The 26,157-nt window shown below is 36.9% G+C and overlaps 4 protein-coding genes and 1 long non-coding RNA gene across 11 annotated transcripts; 3 read left to right on the top strand and 2 right to left on the bottom strand.

Annotated features, from left to right (window-relative positions):
- Positions 1–30: 30 nt before the first annotated feature.
- LOC112463987 (proteasomal ubiquitin receptor ADRM1-B) lies at positions 31–4,355 on the bottom strand. 2 transcript variants are annotated; one of them, XM_025030722.1, is made up of 5 exons: positions 4,016–4,355; positions 3,722–3,838; positions 3,214–3,550; positions 3,010–3,155; positions 31–774 (listed from the first exon to the last, which is right to left on the bottom strand). In XM_025030722.1, the coding sequence occupies exons 1-5, from the start codon at positions 4,214–4,216 to the stop codon at positions 376–378; spliced, it is 1,200 nt and encodes a 399-aa protein (XP_024886490.1). In that variant the 5' UTR covers positions 4,217–4,355; the 3' UTR covers positions 31–375. The 2 variants fall into 2 exon arrangements, with proteins under 2 accessions (XP_024886490.1, XP_024886491.1); XM_025030723.1 differs by having other exon boundaries at positions 31–606.
- A 374-nt stretch (positions 4,356–4,729) lies between these two features.
- LOC112463978 (cell growth-regulating nucleolar protein) lies at positions 4,730–6,528 on the top strand. Its single transcript, XM_025030712.1, has 3 exons — positions 4,730–4,995; positions 5,358–5,740; positions 5,881–6,528. The coding sequence occupies exons 1-3, from the start codon at positions 4,874–4,876 to the stop codon at positions 6,405–6,407; spliced, it is 1,032 nt and encodes a 343-aa protein (XP_024886480.1). The 5' UTR covers positions 4,730–4,873; the 3' UTR covers positions 6,408–6,528.
- A 114-nt stretch (positions 6,529–6,642) lies between these two features.
- Positions 6,643–10,691, bottom strand: LOC112463992 (putative inositol monophosphatase 3). Of its 4 annotated transcripts, XM_025030731.1 has the most exons (9): positions 10,587–10,691; positions 10,352–10,493; positions 10,110–10,191; positions 8,913–9,217; positions 8,476–8,724; positions 7,633–7,793; positions 7,433–7,550; positions 7,106–7,205; positions 6,643–7,016 (listed from the first exon to the last, which is right to left on the bottom strand). In XM_025030731.1, exons 4-9 carry the CDS (start codon positions 9,124–9,126, stop codon positions 6,857–6,859), a joined length of 1,002 nt encoding a protein of 333 aa, XP_024886499.1. In that variant the 5' UTR covers positions 9,127–9,217; positions 10,110–10,191; positions 10,352–10,493; positions 10,587–10,691; the 3' UTR covers positions 6,643–6,856. The 4 variants fall into 4 exon arrangements, with proteins under 4 accessions (XP_024886499.1, XP_024886498.1, XP_024886501.1 ...); XM_025030730.1 differs by lacking the exon at positions 10,110–10,191; XM_025030733.1 differs by lacking the exons at positions 10,110–10,191; positions 10,352–10,493; positions 10,587–10,691 and adding an exon at positions 9,904–10,049.
- Positions 10,199–11,087, top strand: LOC112463994. The gene is made up of 3 exons (XR_003041862.1): positions 10,199–10,400; positions 10,567–10,749; positions 10,844–11,087. It is a non-coding gene; the product is annotated as an uncharacterized LOC112463994 (long non-coding RNA).
- A 391-nt stretch (positions 11,088–11,478) lies between these two features.
- On the top strand, positions 11,479–24,521 carry LOC112463973 (telomere-associated protein RIF1-like). 3 transcript variants are annotated; one of them, XM_025030705.1, is made up of 17 exons: positions 11,479–12,649; positions 13,371–13,574; positions 13,657–13,951; positions 14,030–14,376; positions 14,460–15,045; positions 15,137–15,345; positions 15,431–15,568; positions 15,632–15,791; positions 15,879–16,083; positions 16,175–16,398; positions 16,480–16,809; positions 16,893–17,880; positions 17,953–19,436; positions 19,703–21,270; positions 21,379–21,628; positions 21,707–22,487; positions 23,311–24,521. In XM_025030705.1, exons 1-16 carry the CDS (start codon positions 12,555–12,557, stop codon positions 22,451–22,453), a joined length of 7,830 nt encoding a protein of 2,609 aa, XP_024886473.1. In that variant the 5' UTR covers positions 11,479–12,554; the 3' UTR covers positions 22,454–22,487; positions 23,311–24,521. The 3 variants fall into 3 exon arrangements, with proteins under 3 accessions (XP_024886473.1, XP_024886472.1, XP_024886471.1); XM_025030704.1 differs by having other exon boundaries at positions 16,893–19,436; positions 21,385–21,628; XM_025030703.1 differs by having other exon boundaries at positions 16,893–19,436.
- Positions 24,522–26,157: the final 1,636 nt, after the last annotated feature.

Here is a 26,157-nt window from a genome sequence, read left to right as displayed (position 1 = left end):
CGCAGTTTACTAAATCCAATAAACGTATGCTGTATACAAAATGTCCAGTATATTAATTTTTCGTACATATGTGTAATTTTAATAGCGCGTGATGAATCTCCTGTTTCTATTTGATCGATGTGTTTGCTAATCTCTCATGAATAAAAGTAAAAGTACCAGATTCTCGAGTGCTTGGAAAAAACGTTTACATATACGTCCAAAAAGTATGTTATCGAAATTATATTATGTATATATCTAAATTATTTCGAAAAATGCGTCCATTGAGATTTTTTTTTATTTCGTATATAGATTCATCGTAACATAACATGCAACGCATGGTTTCTGAATAGAAAAGCGAAACGTCTGACGCACGAGAGACGCGTACAAATCCTATCCTTAATCTAAAGCCATGCCTTCGTCGTCATCGTCCTTCTTATCGGGACTAGCGGCCGGTGGTGATTGCTTCTTATTCTTGTCGTCTTGTCCCTGTTGCGCTTGCTGTCCCTGGCCGTTCTTCGCTTCCGACTCCAGTGCGCTGACGAATTCTTCGATGTTTCCACTGGCCGCGGCATTGACGGCGTCCGGTCCCAAGCCGAATTGACGGATGACAGGGCCCGCCTGGCCCGACTGCAAAGCAGACCAGAACATTGATAGCGCCTGGGAGAACTGGGGAGACGATAGCGTGGTAGACAGGTTGTCCCCGGCCGGCAAGTGCACGTTCATGACACTCTCCAGGCTCTCCGTCGTAGAGATCGCCGCTGGTATAGCGTTGGTCAGCTCTGTCGCTACGCCCCTCTGCCGGACAATAAGCTGCGCTGTAGCTGAACGAAAACAACAGATACACCCGGAGAAACTTCCCCAACTGCTCAGCAGAGCCAGAGTCTCCGACAGCCAGGAAAAGTTCAGACAAAGGATAGTACTTAACAGTGAGAAAACCATGCCTCTGTCTCTCTCTCTCTTTTCGATTTTCTAGTCTTGCTCGGTCACGATATATTGCGGATTAATAACTAGTTTGGCAATCAGATCGACATCATTGAATTTTTTAAATGATCGGGGCTGCGCGTACTTGTTTTCCTTCCAATACTTCTCCTTAACAAAGTACTTTCTATCCAATAACTTAACAATAAACGTGTATTAATAAATAATTTCACAGTATTATAGGACACATATAATGTGTTTAATAGAACACATGTGTTTATGTTCTTTTCAAGAAATATTACTACATAAAACTGCGTTGGACTAGGTAACGTTGAGAGTGATAACGTAGTTCACTTATAGATTATTAAAACCTTACTGAGTTTCAGAGGGAAAGAAAGGCAAACACAACAATGTAAAACACATTAGCTAAAACCTATTGATCACGTGACTTCTATAATGATATTATCATCTACAAGCACATAAACACATAGCTATAACACATTAAAATTCCGATTCAATTTAAGTACATTAATTAAATATCTATAAAGTCTGTTATCCCGCCACATGCCACACAAATTTCTTTAGCAATAATTTTGTTAATTTAAGTGTACATGTAATAATATTTTCAATGTTAATTATCTATGCATTGCAATGTATTATACGATACTGTTATTAATTATTCGCGAATAATGAAGCTAAAAAATTCGCTCACTCAAAAGAGAGACCGTTTAAAAACACTTGTAAAACACTGAATGAGCTTGAAAGTTATTCTGCAGCTTCTGTTATCAAGAATGGCACTTTAGATCCCTGATAGCGATAGCAGCTGTAAAAAATATATAATTAGTAATATATGATAGATAATCTGTTCTAGTAAACTGTTCCTTGAATTTTCTACATTACTTTGTTTGCACATTAAAAACTTCAACAGATCCTTCTGTTTGCTTCTGGTTGCATATATGGTTTCATCATTTACTTATTGTGTTTTCACAATATTATATATTTTCGTACGTGCAAACTGAAAATGTCCTTCTATTCTTCTGGTCTCACGCTTTTGTACGACAATAATTTTAAGATTAATTTCGATATCTTTTTATCTCATTTCATAAAAAAATAATACATAACAACATTTATATATAATCAATGTCATAAACCATACTTATTACTATATTTAATAATATTTATCTCTTTTATGACGTAAATATTCAAGGTGTGGTCTTGCAATCACAATCCATCACAGGATAAGATATTTAATCTTATCTTCTCGTGTTTGAAAAAAAAAAAAAAATTATTTGTACATAAGCTGACTCCTAAAGATTGATTTTATACAGTAAAATAATATCATTATTATTAATTAAATTTATATATGACATGCACATGTTTATAGCAAAGTTGTTAACGTTCGATAAATGTTTTATAATGCAATTTCAATAGATGTTGTTTCATCGTTACTACGATATTTTTAAAGACCATTTACAGAGTGTCCCAGCATCATTGAAAATATCATCGCTCTAATTGTAAATTTGAAGACATTTTTTTCCTTATTAAAGATGTCATCGCTTTTCTAGTTTTAAATATTTTAGTAATTAAGTTACAAATCCATATTCAAACCAGTAAAGTCTATTTAACGTTAATAAATTAATAAAGATAATTTTATTTTTTATTTTTGCTCTTGAAATTCTATTGAAATTCTATTGAAAGCTGCAACTGTTTATTTTAGTATGCCAAAATTATAGATACTTTGATATGTTCATTGAGTGTAAACTGATCGTAAAAAAAAAAAAAAAATCTATGATAGAAAGGACATCAGGCAGTCTTGGGACTTTTAGGATACTCTGTATACAAATGTATACTCATGTAACATTAAAAACTTATGACAGAGGCATCTTCTACTCACAAAATATATTAACATCTATTACCTACCATCATTTATTTCATACTGATTCAAAACTCTTCTAAATCAATTATTGCGTAATTTAAAAAAATAATACATTGCATTATATTTGTATATCAGTCATTTGTTAGAAAATTCGATTATCCTTCAGTCGAAGTTTTAATCCAATCCAACGTTCAGATTAACTCATTAATAGATATGAAAAAGCAATGTGATATTACCTGCACAGTTGGCTCCGTCCGAGGTGGCGTCGGAATTTCCGATAGAAAATTCTGCAAATCGCTAAGTTGTATTCTATTACTTGGAGCTGCCACTGACGCAGCCGGCGTGGACGGAGCTGTTGTTCTCGTGGACGATTTATTATTACCTAGGTAAATACGTCATTAGAATAGACCCCGTTTTATTTGGACAAACGATTTACTTACTCGAAGATTTCGAGTCCGCATTAGGTCCAGGAGTCAACGAATGGGGTGGTCTAGTCACGTTTGTAGTGGCTGGAGTGGATGAAGTCGTAGTGGAAGCCCTTGTACTCTGAACACCGTGCGGTCTATTCATTGTACCTAATAAACTACCCAGGCCACCGATCTGGCCAACGCCGCCGAACAACTGTATGAGCTGTTGCTGCGACATGTTGTTTAATAAATTCTGCAGATCCCCTTCGGCGTTGGTACTGCCACTCCTCTGGGATCCCGGGGTCGGTGGATTATTAAGTACATCGTTAATTTTTCTGCAGTGCTCCTCATCTTTATCAGTTTTGAGATCCTATATAACAAAAATATGTGTGCTTAATACAGAAACAGCTGTCGGCAAATGTCCAGCGCAACGTATAACGTCAAAAGCTTGTTAAACGATGTAAAGAAAACAGATATAAATCAATCTATTCCAATCTAACTACCATAATTCTGTGATATTGCAAAATTGCGTTTTCTTTACCTGTAGCCAAAAGAAGAATTTCTTATTCGACGACTTGAATCTCAGAAGATACACTCTGCCGGTCTTGCACTGGGGAACGTGCTTGAATTCGCAATCGTCAGGGAAGATAATTAAATCCTGAGAAAGCATGCTCGATTATAGAAATACGCACACCCGGTATACTTAATACGAAAAACTGAAAATTAAATGTGTAGCAACGGAGTTTCCCGGCGCGAACAAATAAAACGTACGCTTTTCCGTTTGCGAAAAAAGGTTTTCCAAGGGATTCATTAAGAGCAAGAATAATGATCATACGTCTTCCACGACTCCGCTCGTCCGGTCCTTCCAACAGAAGTGCATTAACGAGTCGTCGGACTGGTAGACGTAGAGTTGGCCCTTTCGCGTGTCCGGATAAACCATCTTGCCTTTCACGGTCATTTTGCCAGCCTTGAACTCCACGAGGTTTTTCGAGGCGCCGCGCGAAGCGTTATTGCCGAAAAGCGCACCACTCGACATGTTTGCCGATAGAAAAGGAAAATTGCCGTTGCACGAGACCCTCTTGTGACCGACTCTCCGCCACCTTTTACTTACGAGCGCTTACGAACGAGGTACGAGACGCGCCGATGACATTGCATTTCAAGATGGTGGTGCGAAGCAGACCATGCTAGAGACCCTATATATTATAGGGACTCATTGGCCGTGTCCAGCCGAACCTCTGCTTAGCGAAGCGAAAGGTAGCAAGTAGCAACTGAATGTGATTGGTTCTTACCTATGGATCCAACCAATTACACTTAATTGCTACCCCGTTTGCTACCTTTCGCTTCGCTAAGCAGAGGTTCGGCTGACCGCAGCCATTTTGGCCGTGTTCAGCGGACACAACTGTCAACAACTGTTGAGTTCGTCTTATCAACACTCTGCGTTGATTGGTTGGTTCTAAAAGTAAGAGCCAATCACGTTCGACTGCTACTGAGCGGCGGTCTGCTGAACGCGCCCATTGGATAGCTAACGCGTGGCCATACTGCTCACTGCTCCTCGTAGTCCTCGTGCTCGCTACTAGTCTTCGGCTTGCGCGTTGCTTTTATAGGTTAAGTTAACGGTACTTGACAGTATACTCGTCACATTTGAGTATTATTTCGATCAGTACCGCGATCCGATTGTACAAATAATCGCGATATGGTCGTCTTTACTTGCAACCATTGCGGCGACTCGGTGAAAAAGCCCAAAGTGGCTGTACATTATCAAGTGTGCCGGAACGCGCCCTTCTTAACCTGCGTGGACTGCCACAAGGATTTTCGGTAAGAATTCAAGTGGCAAATAGATATTTCTTCAGCGTAGGGGCAGATTTTTCTGAAACACATGTTTTACGGAATTGGAGGAATCGATGAAATTGTAGAAGTACGAAAAATTGGATTTTCAAATATGTTGGTTTCAAAAAAATTAGCGAGGACGCTAAGGATTTAAATGGCCTAGTTTATACCGATCGTTTGATACGCGTTTTAAAAAGTAAATACCTAATAAATTAATTTGATTATTGGCTGAGCAGCTCAAATGTACTATTTGATACCCATATCAAAAGATTGGTGTAAATTAAGCCAGTAAGTTTGATGGAACGTCAATCAATACTTAATAATTTTAATATTTTTAACTGCTCCAAAAGAGATGACGAGTACGTCGCGCACACGAAATGCATAACCGAAGCCGAGAGGTACGGCGCGAAGGATTATGTCCCAAAGCCTGGTGCAAATAAGGGCGAGCGCAAGCAGCAGGAATGGATTAACGTTGTTAATAATTTGCTGAACGGGACAGTGAATCTATCCAATGCGGAACGGAGCTTTCTGAACATTTTATCGAACTACGACAATGTACCAAGGAAGAAGGCCAAGTTTCTTAACTTCGTCCGCAATGCGATAGGCAATCGTGCGAACGCGACTGTTGTGGAGAGTGTTTGGGACAAAATGGAAAATGCGCACAAGCAAAGTCAACAAGTGTCCGCTAAGACTCCAGAGAAAGATACTGTACAAAATCAGGAGCAGAGCGAAGGTGAGTATTTTTTCTTACAACAGATCTGTTTTAGTTTATTGACATTGGAAGAGCTTGTAATATAAATTTCATAGGAATGAGTATTGTACGTAATAAAAAAATTTAATAGAATGCATATAAGTGATATATTTGGTTTTCAGCGGACGAAATGACGTGCACCCGAAAAATGGATTCTAGTAACTCGTTTGACAATCAAAATATCGCTGAGAATCAAAACAATGAAAATATAAGCAAAGAGAATCATTCTGCGAGTCATCAAAACGGAGGTGACGAAGCACGCGAGATGACTAATGGGCTATACGAAAGGCGAAATAAATCCAAAAAACGCCAGTTGGAACCGATCAACATTCAATCAGAGACCGATCAAACTGTTGTGAAGATTAGAAAACGATCTGTTTCGGAAACAAACGATGGAAGTGATGTCTCTAGGTTCCGCTGGAAAGAGACCATCTTAGACATTTTACAAACCAAGGGTGAAATGCCTTTAAGAAAACTACGAGATAAAGTTATGAAAAAATGTATATATTACGTTTTTAACTTGAATGATGATACCTTCAAATTGACTGAATATGAAAAAGCTATTGCGAAGTTTAACAAAACAGTAGAAAAGTTAAAAGAATCATCTGCAATATGTATTTCAGATAATAAAGTGAAATTAGTCAAATAAATCTATGCATCATTTTTATATAAAATAAAGTCAGAGAGGAATGCTAAATAGATGTTACATAATTTAAAAAAAAACTTGACTTGAATAGACTGTTTATAAAAAATTATGATGGCAAACTAGTCTTGACATTTTTGTATTAAATTTGTATTAAATAATTTGTGTAAAATTTTTGTCTTTGAATCATAATTATTTGTGTCAAAGGTGTATAAAATAATTTTTTGTAATAAAATTCGTTATTCCATTTATTATATAAAAGTCTACTTTTTTTACACAGTTTATGACAAATTTATCTTTTATAATAAATACTTAACGATAAGACAGATATTGGAAGGTATGTGATCTTACGTACGCGAGCACATATTGATATAAATTACTTAGAACACGAATCTTATAAGCAGGACTTGATATATACAACCTTCATTCTCTCTCCTGATATATTGTATTCTTGATTAATGTGAATCGGATGGAAAGTCATGCAAGAATTTTTCGGAATACCACGCGTGATCGCTCATGGTCGCTAAAAGACCCTTTGTAAGTACTTTGTCATCATTAGATCCGAAATAAATTGGTTGTTGATCGTATAACTGTGTCACTGTTCCTCCTAAAGCACTACAAGATAAAACAAAAAATAAATTAATGACAAGTAAATATACTATGTAGTATAAAGCCAAATGTTTAATTAAGCTGAATAGCAATACCTAAGAATTGCAGTGCCAGCACATATATCCCATTTCTTGATAGCAGTCGTATGAACGTACGCTGTTGCATTACCAGCAGCTACTTCCAAAAATTTGTATCCTAAAACAAGACGTCTCTTATATTTGTATATTCTATATAAAATTCCTAATAACAAGAATTGAAGGCATGAAAAGAGTGCGGGGCTGAGCAACGAAAAATAAAAAACAATGAGTCTTAAAACACTCAGAAAAATACGCGTATAAAATTATCTGTCTTCGCTCCCATTCACGAGTCTTTAATAGCGAATTACAGAAATGAACTTGCGCTATTAAAAAAAATTTTTTTACCTGCACCAGCAGCAGAAATAATTTTAACATTGTCACCAAAGGCAGCTTTAGATGAGTTTTTTACTTGGCCAGCATGTGAGAGAGATACAATCAAGATAGGTGTTTTATTGTCCTTTACCTGTTCAACAAAGATTAGTTAAATGTGTTATAAAGTTTATTGTAACTTCCTTTGTCAAATTACCTCGATTTCACACAATTACCTTGGGTAAATTTTTCAAGTTTCTTGATACACCATGATTGCTCCACGTCCAGAATAAACTGGAATTCTGTTTTGTCTCAAACGGTTTATATATAACACCAATAACTGGTTGTCCTTTGACGGCGATGCATACCATAGTAGATACATATTGCAGTAAATTCTCTAAAAATATGATAGGGCATTGAGCAAAAGCTGTCAAACTTGGTTCATAAGAAACTACATCAAGCTAAAAAATATAGAATGTCCCAAAACCACCAAGTATCCTTCTAATTTATTCAAAAGACAGTAAAAAGCTTTGTATTAACTTAATATTTAAAAAAAAAAAGGAACTTGGTGAATCTGGTATAAAGACTCGATGTCTTAATAGTTTTCCAATGTTTTAATGTCCAATTACTGCGCCTACATGTTAAATTATTTATTTAGGGACTAAGCTTTACCCACAACATCTTATTATTCTGAGATTGTTCATAATATGTTACATTATTACAGAATTTACGTGATTATCTGTATCATATTATGTCCAAAAAACCAATTTTTGTTTGATCCTGAAAACAGTCGGTGCTTCTGCAATATCTAGCCATAAACGATCATGAAAATATTAATTTGTTTCCAAATTGCAATTGCAGGTAATACATTTTCCTCATACTCATTGCTTATAATCTAATCTTTGGGTATCTCTTATAAAATTTGTGGCCAACTTATTTTGATTGTAATATGAACATGTTCGAACATAAAAGTGCACAATATCGGTCATTTTAAAAATAACTGTTCCTGCCATAAATAACCTGAAAAGTAATTTTGTTAGAGGTACTGGGATATCATAATGGCAAAGATGCACCTTTACCTGTGAATTCTTTGGTGGCGTCAAGAGGATCTATCCAGATCGTAATATCATTAACGTTTACAACGTCGTCACTTATATCGTAACCCTCGAGATTTTTGACAGAATTCTTAATATCTTCTACTCTAATTTTATCACAATCTTGCGACGTTTCCTCAGATATCACAGTAATCCCTGGGAATGCTTCCGTCAAAGAGCGATACATGGCACAGTGAGATCTATAATCCGCCGCTGTTACTGGATCATTTACACCTTTAAAGAAGGTAGAAAAGAAGAATCCATATTATATCACCGTTCCACATTTATGCCACAGTCTGTCGATTCAAGAAAATAGAAGATTGTACATAAAAATTTAATGCGAGAAATAAAAACCTGACAGACTATTGTGCAATATATCATATCACACACAATTGCGTATCGAATTACATGTCAATAGTTACCTTCCTTCGTCTGGCCTTTGCTCTCTATTTTGAATTTAATCTGATCGTGCACCACCACCACTTCCAATCCTCCAATCTCCGCCGCTCTTATCGCAGCGGCGAGAAGCCGCTTCAGGGACACATCCTTGTCATTCGCACGTCGGTTCGTGCAGAGGTAGAGAATGCCTAGAAGCACGAGCGCACACAGAAGTAGCTTTTGCGTACGCACGCTCATCCCGCTGTGGTGAATTAAACGACGTGTGACCAGCCGTGGAACGGCAAGATTTATCACGGTGTGACTTTACAAGCCTTTAATCACAGAAAACCTGTAACAATAAATGCATAATGTAATATACATAATTTTTATCTATCTATATGTATAAGACATATATATGTCACAGTAAAAGCATAAAATCAATACTTATAAAACTTAATAATTGTATACACTCAACAGTAGTGTATATATACTGCAATTACAAACTCATACAATTGTACACTAATTTCATCAATAAAAATGTTAAAAAACAAGATAATGCTCTCACTGTAACACATATAAATAAGACGCGGCCTTTCATAACCTCGCACGAGGGTGTTTAAACTTTAAACATGAGATAAATTATGCAAGCATGATTTGCGATAAGCTTGTTTTGAACATTATCGTTCCACGTCACGTGGGCTCTTCTTTCAGCAGGACGAGAAAATCAAGAGATCCGAAGTAATCCGAAGTGCGACTTTTCTTTGGTTAGTTTTCACGAATGTCGATCAGAAAGAAAACATATTTATCTTCTCGCTGTTCTTTAATCATACTGGAGCAATTTACAAAAGGTAAACAAGAGACGTAACAAGGATTCACTTGCTTCGGTTACATTTTTTACACTTTACTTAGATCTCTTTGATATTTCTCTTCTTTTCCAAAAGCTAGACACACCACTTCAATTTAAATTCAGAAAGTGTCAGCTAAAAACTCGACATAATGGCTCACGAATCTCACACACACTTTTTGCACTTATACCTCACTCTCTTTGTCTGTTACTTCAAACAAATACTTAATACGCATTTTTGAAGCAAGAACTGTTTAGGTAAAATTATTGAGTATTTATCAATATACTGATTTTATGCACAAATACCAATATCGACTGATACGATTTGTTTGATTTGTCTTTAAAATACGCAAAAATTCCGAAGTTTTGCAGACTTTTCTGGGTTTTCGATCTCTACTTCTAAATCCATTCCTCCCTCGGCGTCTTTTCTGCATCTTTCTTGAGTAAGCGGTTATATGACCCTCGGGGAATCACGATTACTATGATAAAAAGGAAAGGAGAGATGATTGCGACGTCACTCGAGGAGCTGTGGACGCTGTGGCTACGCCGGCTACGAACACATGAAAGGGATAAGGGGAGGAATGACTATAAAGGAATGCGGAGGGAGGAGGCGACAGACAAAACAGACTGTGTGCTTACCGAAGGAAGAGCGAGATGAATAAGGAAGATCCGACTGCTCTGCGTCGATGTATGCATACCACGTGTCTGACCCCTCGTCTCTCTTCCTCTCTCTCCCTCGGCTATTACGCGCCTTCAAAACGCGCAATTGCGTCCTAGCGTTCTGCCGGGACAGAAATCCATTATGCTTGTGTATATACACGTATGTATATATATATATATATATATGTTAAAAGGGTAGATTAAAGGGCAATACCTTCTGCGCAACATGCGCGCGTCTTTCGGAGCTGGACGCAAAATCGAGAGGCTGGAAAGGAGAGGAATCGCATCCGGGGGACTCGTAACTCTATTCATCTATTGCGAGCGATTCAAAGGCAATCAAAGGAGTCCTTTAAAGGATGGAATCTCGGCGACTAGAAGTGAGTCCTAGGATTCAGTCATCTCGCGTCTGAAATATAGAGACATGCTTTCTATTCGACTTGTTTAACTTGCTTTCTTTATTTTATAATGTAGCGGACACGTATTTGGATACATCTGTAATCTCGGCAGGATTCTCTCGATCGAGGATCTATCTACTTGTAATCTCTGCGCCATCGCGATGAAGTTGAAATTCGTGGCCGACACCTCTCCGCAATGACCGCAATGAGTTTGAACAAAATAACGTTCCTGTCAGTAGACGGTCTATAAGTAAAACGTGTCTAGCCAAAGGCTTGAAAACGATATATGCCACGTACGAAAATATAAATAAAAGCAGGAGTAAACACGCGTGTAATCTTTTCTATAAGTATTTCTCAGTTTCTCAGGTCACACATTTTCCGAGTATCTATTTGAGAAAGTCCACCTGTTCTCCTGTAATCAATAAGCGGAACAAATTAACATTTAATATGCTAGCTCTATGTACAATCAATATAGGCTTTTCCTTTCCCGCACGCGCATACGAGTCGATTGGACGTACAAAGCATTCTTTGTGATAAAATCTTTTTTTTTTTGAAGCACACGATGTCACCTTTATTTTTACTTACCTCTAGACGACGTAATTATGGAAATAAAAATTTCCGCTAGCGTTTTCCTTTCTTTTTAGAGGAATATGTTATTCAGGTGTCTGGATATATCACCTACAGGAAGTAAAATACAATTAACAATAAAGATTTTTTATTCGACTTAACTGGCCGTCTTTATTAAATTATAATCGTCTTATAATCGTCACGGCTGGCGAGGTAAAAGTTTCTGACTTGGTTTGAAAGTACAATTGTACATTAATTTGAATAATTTTAGGTGAAATATGTTTACACGTGGCAGAGATGCTTTGACTTTGACAGTCGCCTTCTACGTTGCTTTATGCGTCATACACGTTGCAATTTGCATCTACGTGTGCACGCAATGACGTTTCGCGACGAGAACGCGGGGGAGTCGATAAATCGACAGTTGGTTCTTCCCGTGTAATCACGTCCAATTACGACCAATTATAACCACTGAAATTGTCAAACATCGTGAATGACGCCGTCTAGCGATTCTCCTTCTCTCTCTCTTTCTTTTTCCTTCCGTCTCCCTCTCTTCTTCCGGTCGCTTCCCGCTAAAATGAAAACGCTGGCCGACGGAGAAGGGGAGAGACGAAAGGCGCGAACGCTTGTGAACTCTGGTTGGCGTGCGAAGCGGCGTGCGGGCAAAACAAACGCGGTTCGCCACTTTTGTTTGTCGGTTGCGACGGACCGACGGACGCTGCGCGGACGAGGATAGCCCGAGTCGGAGTAACACGACCGGTACCCCTTTCCCCCTTGCCCCGCCCATGAACAGTCTGGATTATTGTGTCCGGGACGGAAATCGTCGTGCGCGCACGGGCAGGCATGTCCGTGTTTCGGACCGCGTGAATCGTTTTTGCGCAATTTGCGACGCGGGAGAAAATCGTTCTCTCTCTCTCTCTCTCTCTGCCCTCTCTCCCTCCCCTCCCCCTCTTCTCCTCGTGTGGGAGAGCGTAGTAAGCTCCGGTGTGTCGGACATAAGTATTCGGCATATTCGCCCTTCGGCCCGGGCACGAAGACTCTCTAGGTGTCCAGGTGTCGAGGATCGAACTATCGAACGGGAACGTCTTGTGGTTGCTTGTGGTGAGCCGCCGCCGGTTTGCGCGCGCGGCGTGAGATGAACGGTGATCGGTAATCGGCGGCTGTCGCGCGGAAGACAGGAAAGGAGAGCACTAGAGCAGCGGACGGGAGGTAGACGCGACGAGATGGCCGCGATCACGAGCGCGACCTTCCAGAAGATGCTCAAGGCGTTGAACGGCAATGTCAAGGAGAAGCGCGAGGCTTTAACCTATATCGCCAGGTAAAGTAATCGCGGGGACCCTTCCCCTCGAGCGACGTGGGGCTGCTGCGATCAGGATTGATCAGGATCGGGATTGACCAGGAGCGGTCCCTCGTGACGCGACAGACGCTCGACGTCTGTTAATTGTAGAGATTAATTGTGGACATTAGGTATTAGGTCCTTTGCTACGTTGTTCCTTTTGCGTCTTGTTTAGTCTCGTGATGCTTGGGGATTTGAGAAAGGAGAGAAAAATTGAGAGGATACTGAGAAAAATACTGAGGGGATCTATTAATTTCCTTCTCGAGTTGTGAGCTTGATTGTCTCAGCTTGAATTACATAGAATGATTGTAGAATAAACATAAACTTAAAATGGTAAAATTTAGGCTTTTAACACCACTGGCGTTGTCAAAAATTTACTTGGAAAGTTTACCCGATTTGTGTTCATTTTATCAATGTAAATTAACTTTAATCAATCTTAATTGTTATCTATAATATCTTTTTCTATGATTCTTAGAATTAGAAAGACATAAACCAAGATTAAAGTTAATCTGCATTGATAGAAAGACATTTAGTGATAGAATCACGAATAAGATGTTGCATTTTTTAGAAATACTAATATACATTGTTCGATATGTATACATCTGTACTGTTGAATAAAGACCATTGAATGCATTTGCATGTATGTGTGGTGAAAGATTTTCCCTAACATTTTACAATAAAGACTCCAACGTTTGCCTTGTAGTCAAGCTAAGAAGTTAGAGACGAGCGGTACCATTAACGAAGAACGATACAAGGATTTATGTAGGCTGGTGATAGAAGCGTTCTGGAAGCACGAGGGAACGTTGCAAAATGAAGCAGTAGGAGCGTTCAATGCCATTGTGCGAGAATTCCAATTACATCCCTTACATCTTTTTGAATCGATGATAGTGACAGACAAGAAGACGAGGTTTGTCCGGTTAAATTTGTCGTAAAAAAAATTTGTGTGCTCTGTATGCGTAACAAGGTACTATCCTCTTCCTTGATTTTAGATTAAAGATATTTAAACTGTTGGAGGTACTGGATGACCATGCTATCTCTGCAGCTGCCAATGACGGACAGGTTCTAAATTTCTTCAAGCACTGCTTGGTTAACGTGCAGCCTAGTTTAATGGAATGGTTAACGCCAACGGCGTGTGTGGATAATTTGCAAATGTTGACGAAGATTGAACAGCAACCTTTGTCAGAGGAAGAAAAGCTAGAGGAGGATATAAACAGTCATGCGCTTGCTCTTTTGAGAAGATTGTACAGACTGGCTTCCAAAACGTTTGATCAAAGTGTTCAAAAGGTATAAACATGCACAATTGTGTCATAAACCATTTTTTGAAGTTACGCTCAGGACTGGGAATCATTGTTTTTTTTTTAGTATAATGAGTTACTGATGGATAAGATCATAACGTTGGCCTATATGGGACACAAGCGCCAGCGTGGTCCTGCTTTGAAACTTATGCAACAAGCTATTACGACTAATTTAGCAGCTCATATTCGTAAAGACTATCCTGACGTATGGGCACAATATAAAACCAATTTACAATCTACGTATTATAAGCGCATGTTACTATTGGTAGCGGCATGCGAGCTGGATTGGACTACACAATGGAATATTACTATCCAGTTCCTCGGCACAGATCTTCATCGCGGTGCTAGTCTTATAAATAATTTGCTGAGTGTTGAGGAGAAAGCCTTCAAGTCTGTCGATCCTATTATACGCAGGTGAAACTCGCAGCTCTGCAATTAAATCCTAATTTCGATTTTCTACGATTAACTAATCGATTTTTTTTTTTATTGTGTTGCAGACAAGCTTTCCTTTCGTGGAAATTGTTGATTGACAATTTTGCTTTAGATCATCAAGAACTTGCTACTGCTAGGAGAATAAAATTACTCTGTATTCCATTAAACGCAAAGAACAGTAAAACTGAATTAATTGCATTGACGAAGCTAGAAGTTTGGTGGCACTTAATTATTAAGTTGTATAAAGATATCGTGAAATTTGTTACTCCCGTTATCACGCAATTTTTGAACTATTGTTTTGGACCACTTGGGGACACGCCATTGCTTTCTTCAAAATTTGACGTTGTTGCCTCTCCAGGCAAAAGATTTTTCAAGACAAAAGTGATTGCTGTGGATGCCTTGTGTCAATTACTTGTCACAAAGGAAGATCTCTTTGTAGTTTGTCCTCCAATGTTAGAAGAAAGACTTCCTCATGCTATATCTTATGAGGTGTTTCAAGAATGTTCCAAAAACATTATTCATAGTATAGCAGAGGCCCTGCTCATTCTTGGTCAACTTACAGATAAAGAAATGAAAAATCGTTTTCAGCTTGGTAAAACATTATGGACAAGCTTGATGATATACATACGGAACGTTAAACTCGAAACAAAGGTTATTAATACGTACTTAACTTTCTTGTTTTTGTAATATAAAATAAATGTATATACCAAAGGAATTTTGACAATTGCTTTGAATTTTATAGGACCATCTGTATAGGGATGTGATACTAGTTGTAACTGAATTGGCAAACCATATAGATAAGCTCATGGTGAGGGATATGATATTTAAAGTAATTTTGCCAGATGTTAATTCCGCTATTGAGAAAACTGAATTTCATGACAATTCATTGCCAGAAATGGTATTAAAACTTTTAACGTCTCCAATACTCGACGAAATGCTGAAGTACATCTTGTACGTGTATTTTAAACTAATTGCCGATACGTTTATGTGTTGCTTTCTGCATTATGTGAGCATTTATTATATCTTCATATTATAGGGATTATGACAGTAATACAATTAAGTGCCTTCTGGAGCGATGTGTTAGTCCAGAATTCACATATTCCTCAGGTGTGCTTGGATTTCTGGAAACAATAATGGAAAATCTGAAATCAGTGTATAATGCACGTAAAAATAAGTAAGTTCAACAAATTTTAATAATAATGCACAATTCAATTGATTAATAAATAATGTTTTACAGTGATAGCAATGAATTAGCTTACATAGAGATATGGTCTATGATAGCGGAAATATTGACAAAATACATAAGAAACACTGAAATCAGTGGAAACGATAACTTTAAAGTTATGGTATTAATTTTGTCATTTCCATTTTGCACACATATAGAAGATCTTGAGCTGGTTTGTATAATTTTTCAAATATTTTCTTTTACGACTATATATTTACTCGCTCTGCAACAGTTTTTTTATATATTAATAATTTTACAGATAAAAAGTCAAGCAATAGTGTGGGAAACTGTATATAAAGAAGTCGAATTACATTCGGTGATGACTACAACGAAATCAAATGAAATCTTAATGGATACTGCAAGCATGATGCGGAATTGTTTAAGTACAAATAGAAGTTGCTGCACCTTTATTGTAAACTGCTTAGACGCCTTATTGAGCACCCTTGATTATGAGTCTTTGTTGAGTATGTAGAATTAATTGTTATAATTTTATGTAAAAATATATATTAATGCCCAGAATATGGTAATACATATCTTGCATAATTCATGTTTCAGCTCAAGATGAAATTCCATCCATTCTGCAACTAATAATAGACGTAATAATAATTTCTTTTAATGACGTACAAAATCTTAACACTGAAATAGCTCTGAAAAAATTGTCAGCTATCCTCATCACCACATATGGACATAATCTGCAAAGAGTAGTGTCATATTTGCGTAACTGTAAATCAGTCGTCAAACTTATGCTTTCGTCGCAAACAAAGGCGCTTTTTAAAGAAGTATGATATCAATATTCTTTATAGAGCATTCGATTTTTATGTTAGCTTTTCATGTTTTTTTTATGGCAATTTTGCTTGCAGGTTGCAAACACATGGGAATGCATAATCAGTATTTTTAAAGGACTTAATAAACAATTGGATCACGAACTCTTATCGTTGTACAAAGAAGCAATTACACTAGCCATGAATCATGCTAATCCAGAAATAAGATCTTTGACACAATCTATTTTTGAGATTAGAGACAACTTGAATAGTACCGCTAAGTGCATTTTAGATGAAATAAAAAAGCCTAGCGTTACGGCGTTAGTAAGTTTCTTGAATAGAAAGTCAACTACTACAAAATCAGTATCTAGTAAATCGTCTGAGAAAAACGATAAAAATACGCTTACACTACCTGAACCTGATTCACAAGTAAATAATGTTCATTATTTTATGTTTTATATATTTTTATATTTATCTGGCTGATGTTTTCTACATTTTCAAATTTGTTACAGGATTATGTGTACATAAAAACAGATCTGAAATTTGATGTTAATCGTTTGACTGAGCATCAGAAAGAAAATTTGAAAAGGAAAAGAGAAGACATACCGGCATTATATAATGATCTTTCTCAATCGTCCTCGCAAAACACTCAAAACCTGCAACAATGGTTTGATATTAATATTATCAAACATATTAACGAGATTGATAAAGTCAGCAATAAGAAGAGCGACTCTACAATGCAGAAATCTATTGATAATGATGCCAACAAGGAAAACAAGGTTACGATTAAACGAACAGAAGTTTTTAACGCGACAGACAAGATATCCGTAGTTGATGATATCCATAGTAATGAATTGGATGGAAATACTGGAGAAAATACTGTTAATACTAAGCAAAACGAAAGTTCAACGAAAATATCTAAGAAAGACGAGTCTAATGAAGGGCAGGACGCGTCAAAACAAACAAATTTGTCTCCACAAGCATCTTTCAGTGGGAAAAATACTACATCAAAAGCAGACGAGGAAGCAGATGCTGCAGAGACAATAGGATCTGTTGCGAAAAAGTTAGATTTTGAATCGCGGGATGAATTTCCCGAAGATAAAATGTACGAACAACAATCATCTCCGTCGATGTTGGACGGTATTAAACGACGACATCGTAATAGCATGACAAAATTGACGTCGTCGTTGAAAGATGACGAAACTGTTGAGGTTCAAAAAGATTCAAGTACAACAAGTGTACAAACCACATTGAGAGTGAAGACTAGTCAGGGAAAACTTGACACAAATAGTAAACAGAAGTCAGATGATGATACTGATATTAAAGAAAATTCTAACGAAAATAAGAAAGGCATTAAACGTAAGTACGTGTTGGACACCGAATCGGACGGAAGCATTCAACGTCGAAAACGGAAGTTGGTTACATCTACTAAAAGCCATAATGATGACGGTGGTGAAACATCGCGGAGTAGTAACAACGTTTTCCCAGACATAGACATGGGTAATGTGAGTCAACGTGTGAAAAATGAAATATCTCGTTTGAAAATTAATATGGTATTTGACTGTCCTGTAGTGAATCGCCGTCGAGTTAAACATCCGGATGAAGGTGAAAGAGAAACAGTGGTGCACGGATTAAGGAAATACGGGACACCTGATAATAGGAGCCTTAAATTGAAATCCGTGGATGCAAAATCTCAGGAAGAACCAAAGCGATCTCCAAGAACGCAGGAAAAAAATGTGAAAGATGTAGACGATACACAGCAAGTAACACTTAGGAGACGAGGTAGACCAAGTAAACAAGAGTCCAATAAAAATAATTTGGTCGTTAATAAAGATGTTAATAAAGACGATAATAAAGATAGAGATAAAGATGTTAAAAAATCCAATGAGGCTATTGATAAGGCTGAATTGAAAAATGCTGACACAGGTGTGACACATGTAATTTCGATGTCCAATCAAGCAGCACAGGAAATTGGGTTTAAAGCCCAAGATGAAGAGCCCGATAAAGATAATTTGAAATCTAACTCAGATGTAGAACCTGCGAAACTTACTGAGTCATTAAGCGAACAGAGTCAGGATGAGGTCGAGGATGTCGTTGAAAGTTCGCAAATTCCTAATGTTGGTTCAAAATTAGATAAAATATGCAACGAGAAACAGTGCTTCATTATGATTAATAAAATGACTAATGTTCAGGCTGTTAAAACTTCTGATACGACTGTTGACAAAAAACATGTACCTGATGTACCTGAATCTATCCCCATGGATTGTGGTGATAATAATGTACCTGATCCATGTGAAGAATTAGACGAAGCTAATCCTGACAGTAGTACAGAGACAAAGAACGAAGAAAACATAGATAGTATAGATAAAGACTCGGTTCAGAAAACTGATAATTCTAACGTGAGGAGTTTAATGTCGGAAGAACAGAGGACAATCGACAATTCATCAACGATTAAATCTACGAGTGTAATTACCTTTTCTTCGCCAAGAAGCAGTAGCAAGATATTTTCTAAGCCGAAACCGTTCGGCACAGGACGTGCCGCTCATATGCTAGGTTTAGTCACGAATCAAGCGCGACTGAGCGTGGACAATCCGCCTATTGTACTGGAGGAAGAATCGTTCAAGATATTTGACGACTTAAAGAAATCGAAAAAGGACGCGGAAAATGAAATGTCAACGAGTAAAAAGACATTAATGGTTAAAGAAATGGATAAAATAGGTGGGCCTTCTGGCAGTCGGCAAGAAAAGATTTTCAGCAACATGAGATCGACCGATTATTCCGCATCTTCATCGTCAAACACGTTTACTACTTTGAAAAACGATGGCGAGAAGCTTTCGTTTAAATTGAACAAGGGTGCATCGGACTGTTTATTAACGGAGAGTTCAGTTGACAAGGAAAATGAAAGGAGTGTATCACCGCCGCGTGAAAAGGACGATCTACCAATATTGGAATGGTCAAGCGCTAATCCACCTTCATTAACCGCGTCACCGAGTGCTAGTATTCTTAAACGTCATCGGTCGAGCTTCTCAGAACCAGATCTAGATTTAACTCCTAAGGTATTTTCTGTACAATTTATATTATCATAAATTTTTTTTTTTTAGTTTATGTTTATTAACTTTAGCAATATATTTATCATAAATTTATACGTAGTGTTAAAGAAAAACAGGCTAAATTAAAGATTATTTTTGATAGTGCAATTTGATAATTGTCATTTTAAAAAATTCTATATTATATCTTTATTTAGCATGTTATTTTATTTTAATGTATTTTTTTTACTTAAATCACAGATTTATAAAATATGTTGGGATGTTGTTTGTTACAGCGAAAGCGAGTGAGTTTTGCAGATCCACCGGTGTCAAAAGAGATGAGCTATGAAATCTCCACTGAATCCCCGCAAAAAGTGATTAAATATTCGGGGTCACGCAGTCTCACACCTAGGAAGGATTCGCCGAGGTTCAAGCAAACCAAACTTAAACTTATACCATTTGATACGGAGAAATTAATAAATGAGGACAGTACTCAAAATGAAAGCGGCACTGAAGTTGCCACGGAGATCGAGAAAAAGAATGAATCATTGACAAAAATATTTGAGGCATACGCAGAAGATATTGATGAGCAAATGCCTAGCGATTCTCTAGAAAATAGTAATAATGAAAACATTGAAACGAATTCCTGTACGAGGATGGATGTTATCGACGAGTTAGAATTAGCGCAGGAAATTGAGATAGCTACGGAACCAGTTGTCTCAGAAGACCAACAGATTTTATCCCGTGAAGATTCTAACGACCATTCTTTGCCAGACGTCGAAACGGAAGACGTTTCCGAAACGCAGCAAGACATCTTCGACGGAATGGATGGAAAGACTAATGTCACGGTTATTCAGACGAGACAAAACGATAACACGATCCAGAATAATTCGATAGATTCTATTAAACTGAACGTGACCGATGATTCTGTGATAGCGGGTTTACCTACCAAAGACGACAATTTGAGTATGGAGGACACTGTAGACATCCAGAATGTTACCGGATTAAGTTCCATGAATGCGGACGAGATATTCTGTGAAAGGCCAGTACGCAGCAGTACGCGTACGACAGAAAACATCGCTGAACAAGACACCTTGCCGGTAACGGACTCCGTATTTGCCAGTTTATCCACGACACAAAACACTCAAAATCAGGAAGCTCGAAATAACGCGGAACTCGATCCTGCATTTCTGGATTCCACGGAACCTATCTATCCAACACTGTCATCGTGCGTGGAACCTATTAATAGTATCGTTGAACGATTGACTTATCCCCTTTGGAAGCATAGTCTAAGTATGTACTTCGCGAATAGAAATATGCAGACAATCGGCGATCTTGCCCAGCTGTCGGAACGCGAAATTGACAGAATGCCTGTGAAAGGTAAACCAAAGACTGAATTTGTGAAAAAGGTATTGGAGTCTTTTGAAGGCACACACATGCCACAAACGGAGCTCTCCGACAAGAAGTCAAATGAAGTGGAACAATTGCCTACTAAGACGGCGGACGAAACGCCGACTGTATCAATCGCCACTATATCCGACATCGAAACGGGATCTGCGAGGATCGACAGTGAATCCTTAACTTGTAGCACGCCAGTTATCCGGTTCACCGGAAATACCTCTGATCTACCGAGAAGAAACTCACCTATAGAAGACTCGGATAAAACGCAATCGATCACCAGTGACATGGACATTTCACTGGAACCCACGATTTCAGGTAATCCTGATTTGTCAGTCTCAGACACTACTAAAAGAGATGGACAGACAAGCGCGAAGATACCGATTGCGGCTGAAATGTCAAAACCTGGAACGTCTACAGATAATTCTGAACCTGTGCCAATCCCTTCATCGTCCTCTGAAAGCATGTACGTAATCTTTCACATTCTTATTTTATAAATAAGATATTTGCATTTTATTACAGTAAATAATTTTAAATATCAAATATAAACAAAATAACTGTTTTCATCTTTAAGTGGCAGCCTGGACGCAGCAAAAAATCCTGCCAGATCTTCAAGTGCGTATGACGAACTTCTAATCACACACTCCTCCATTGGTACGAATACCAACGAAATCAGTTCCACGATCCCGACTGTTGAAACGTCAACGAAATCTGTTGCGTCTCAAATGTCGCTTGCAGAATTACTGGATGAAATTGACGTAAATCAGGTTATGGAAAGCGCAGTTAGAAGATGCAATCCCGAGGCAATCCTTCTGCAATATAAGGTAAAAATTTTGTTTATTACATACCGATTATATATACTGATTGTTTATTAGATAAATGAGCGAAAGATTAACTTTCAGGTAAAGATGGCACATTTGAAGGAGGGAGAATTGCTGAAGGAAACGATCAAAATGCTCGGCTTGCAGGACAAACAACAAGTCAACGATGCATCGTTGAAAGCAGCCTGCCGCGCGTGCGGTCTCAACAAAGTCCTCCTTAGATTGCCTGACATTTTTAGCCACGATAAACAATTCTTTGATAAGGTGCTCAAGTTATATTGCAAGAAGCTTAACATAGCCGACGGTTTGAACAGCTTAGACTTTAGTCAATTGAAAAGTGCGATCTGTAAAAAATGCACATCGTCAGAAATCATTGAAATACTGTCGGAGAAGCTGAAACAGGAAGAACAAGAAGGTATCAAGCAATCTATGCCGGAACTGTCAACAAGCTTGAACGCTATGTTACAAAGGTTGCCGATGGACGTGATCATTAGTCATACTGTTGCGAACGAAGAGCTTATTCCGGCGTCGGTAGTCCTGAACATTGCTTTGCAGAATAACAGTTCGGGAGATATAGCGCAAGCTTTAAAACAGTCCCCCGTTATGGCTAGGCGTGTGTTAAAGAAACTATGGACGCCCCAATTCATGGTCGCGCATATCGAAAAAAATGATGTACCCAAAGAGAGCTTGCTCAATATTTTTAAGGGCGTATCCTCTAAACTGGACGCACGAGAACTGCTAAACGCGTACCACGAGGCTATGATGAGCAAGCTTAACGACGTGAAGGACTCTGAGGACTTTAAGAAACTTTTTCAAAAACGAGAATAAATAAATCGGAATTGACAGATATTTTAGTTTCAGTGTCAGTATCAAATAATATGACTGATGTTTGTAGTATTGATGCGTCTTATCTAGTAACTGCTTTTTATATGTCTCTGCCTATTTCATTTCTTTAACACTCGTCATTTGAGTTTAACTATTTTCATTTGCATTGCGTAAACCATCTAATAGCTTTTTCATTATTTCTTTTTTGTATTTTGTTACCATTGGTAGTTTAATTGAATTTACCTGCAAGTATTCTCTCTCTCTCTCTCTCTCTCTCTCTCTCTCTCCCCCCCCCTCCCCCTCTCTCTCTCTCTCTCTCTCTCTCTCTCTCTCTCTCTCTCTCTACACGCACACACCACACACACACACACACACACACACACACACACACATCGATTTTATTATTCATGTTCAACACGACATATCTGTGTCGTAATTGTAACATATGTGCATTAGAGGTTCCATTAATTCCTTGCACTACCAAGTTCTTTCTTATTACATGTAATTCTCATGAGGGAGGAGAAGGGAAAACACTTTATGCCCATTAAGCAAAACTGATTTTCTTCTATAGAATAGTAAAAATGATACAAAAATTATGTAAATTTCATAAGCCAGGGGAACTTTACTTTCCTTGAATACAAAATGCTTACTTAATATTAATTCATTATTAATATATTATTAATATTCAATAAAATTATATTTTGTACACTCTTAAAAATATTGAACAATCTTATGATTGTTTACTTATTTCTTTTATTTAGTGCAAATTATTATCTTGTGCCTTTTTGGATATATACCTCTTATATATCTTTATATTGTTTATATTGACCGTTGTTTGATTTTATTTTTTACTCTTTCAGATTGCATCTCTCATGCATAAGTGACACCCTTTAAAAAAGAAACGGCTGATTCAAGTGGCATGTCTTTGAAATATATTGAATTAGATACATCATTTCAAAGATATATCTTTTCAGAATTTTAAATCATGCATTAGTAATGTTATATATACGAAACAAGCTGGCGGTGAGCACAAGATCTCTCCCCATTAGTAATGCGAGTTATTTTTTTAATAGATTGCGCCATACCGCAGTACAACTTGTATATATATTTGCAAATTAAAGAAAGATTTTTCTTCGTGTTATTTTTTAGTTAGATAAGGAAAGCAAAAGGTAGATCTGTTTAAAGTATACAGAAGTGGATGTAAAAAGAAACAGGATTTCGGAACTTCTGCATTTTTTAAGTTTTTGTTCCATAGTTCTACAGTCACATCAGTATAATAATAGCGTTACATTTTTTCAACTAGTGAAAATTGATAAATCCGTTTTTCTGAACATTTTTATCGATTAATTCACTACAATCGAAGCCATTATTTTAAACGACGTATGGTACCGCATTGTTCCTAAATAAATGTAATGATTGCCATTCTTACGAGTATTCTATAAGATCAAATGCGCAATTATCAATAATTATTTATTTTTTAGACAATAAATTTGCGTCTGAGTTATGAAATGCGTGTGACATAAAATTTATACAGGGTATCCTTTTTCTAATTAGTTTACCCAATATCCTTTGTTTTTTTTTTTATGACATGTCGAGGAGAAAAATTATTTGTTTCAAAGGAGTAAATTTCGTGATTAATAAAAAATTTTTTTTATTAGTTTTTATTATGAAAGGGACACCCTCTACATAATATCTTCTACAGGAACTTATTTAATGTATCTCGTCGTTGCTACATTAATTAAGGTAATTTATATTAGATTATACTTGATTGATGTGATTTATGCCTTCAGCATGCAATTATCAACAAGATGAACAAATTTAATCGCAAAGAAAAAGATCTTCACAACGTAATAATTCCATGAGATAATATCTTTCCGGGAGGCCAAGTTCAACACGCTTACTCAGATTCAGATACTTTAATGGCTAGGCGACGACCAGTTAATCAATTTTTAAGTGTAAGTATATGTTTATTAACTTTAGCAAAACTTAAGTGTAAGTATATAACATTGTAAATAAACATGTATGTATATCATTCACATTGATGAACGATCAATATATTCAATGATTAATACGCCTTTTTGTGCATCGTTCTTATTATACCTGATTACATCTGTACGCATACGTCTACTTGTACGATACAATCCAAAAACCTAGTAAATCTAAGTAAAAAAAAACTGGCAGACATCGAAGAAGTTTATCGGTGATCATGCAGGAACATTAAAGTGAAATATGTTGATTAATTATCTCGAGGTATATCTTGTAGTATCTTGTAGTTGTAGCTACGTCTGTGATTGAAATACAGCGCAGCTCTAATTATTCTAATAGTTATATAATCGTACAGACAAATTGATATAATGAACGATAATGAATGTATCCTGTAACATTTCGATCTTCTTGACTATGACGATTACAGAAAATTTATGCGTATAGAGTGTAAATGATCTATAATAATAATAATGATAATAAAATGATATTTTATACAAATTAAATCGGAAAAGGTTTTCCTCGATTGTTTATTTTACGCGTAAGTCTTTATATTTTGGATAAAAATGCAAGAAAAAGTTTTACAAAATATGATAAATAACACAATTTACGATTTTTAAAGTGTTCTATAACAGTTATATATATGAATTTTCTGATTCTAATTACATGACCGCAGCAATTTTATGTAAAACATAAAACGTAATTCTCTGCCATGCACAACAAAATTGGGACACATATATATCAACGATAATTACTGTAATCTTTTAAATTGTGCGATTTTCTCGCACTTCAACATTGGAGAGGACGATCGAGTTTATTTGCTTCTTGTTTATTTCGCATTCGGAGTATCGATCTCGCGGTATTCGCGGTGACAAATATACGGTCAATTACAGCGGAAATTCTAGATTCCCGAAAGGCTTCGTATCAAAATACGATCCCACGGACGTCATAAGACTATATGTGATATCTCGGTTCTTATTGCAAGTCCCTTGGCCCACCACGAACGACAGCTTGTAATGAGAATTTCCATTCGTATTTTATTTTTTATACCGTTTTTCCCCTCGAGCGAATTCTTAAAAGCAATATATTTTCGCTTAAAGGTCGTACATCGATGAATATTCTAATTATATACAAGTACAGAAATAGTTCGTCCAAATTTTTATATGTAGATTGGCTAATTAGTTTCCGCCCGATATCGCGGGATAATATCGGAAAAAAAGTGTTACCATTATTCGTATTATTATATATAAAATATTAAACATATAATGAATTATCCGGAGAAGGAGAGAGAAAGAGAATAAGTAATATGTAAAAAAAAGTTTATTAAAAGTTGACTTGTGACTATAATAGCTCTGACGTCATCCCTAGGAAACCGAATATTTCTTTTCTCTCTAATATTGCGATCTGTTTTTTCCTTCTGTAATTACGTGACACTAACGAGACGTTAATTAATGTCACATGATTGAACACTATTTTTATTCCGAGTCACATAAACTTCTAGGAAACGATCAAATGAAAATGGACGATTTTAAACGGAATTTATTGAATTAGCGATCTTTTTGGAATATCTACCTTCTTCCGTTATTTATAGAATTAGCGTTCTAAAAAGATACGAAAGAAAAATAGAATTAGCGACCTTTTTAGATCGCTAATTCTATAAATAACGGGAAAAGGTAGGTATTCTTATTGCGTCTTTCAAGCTGAGCCGGTATACGTTATGGAGA

This window comes from Temnothorax curvispinosus, unplaced genomic scaffold, assembly GCF_003070985.1.
Source record: "Temnothorax curvispinosus isolate PA1 unplaced genomic scaffold, ASM307098v1 QBEX01013816.1, whole genome shotgun sequence".
NCBI lineage: Eukaryota > Metazoa > Arthropoda > Insecta > Hymenoptera > Formicidae > Temnothorax > Temnothorax curvispinosus.
This window is presented reverse-complemented; position numbering and strand designations above follow the sequence as displayed.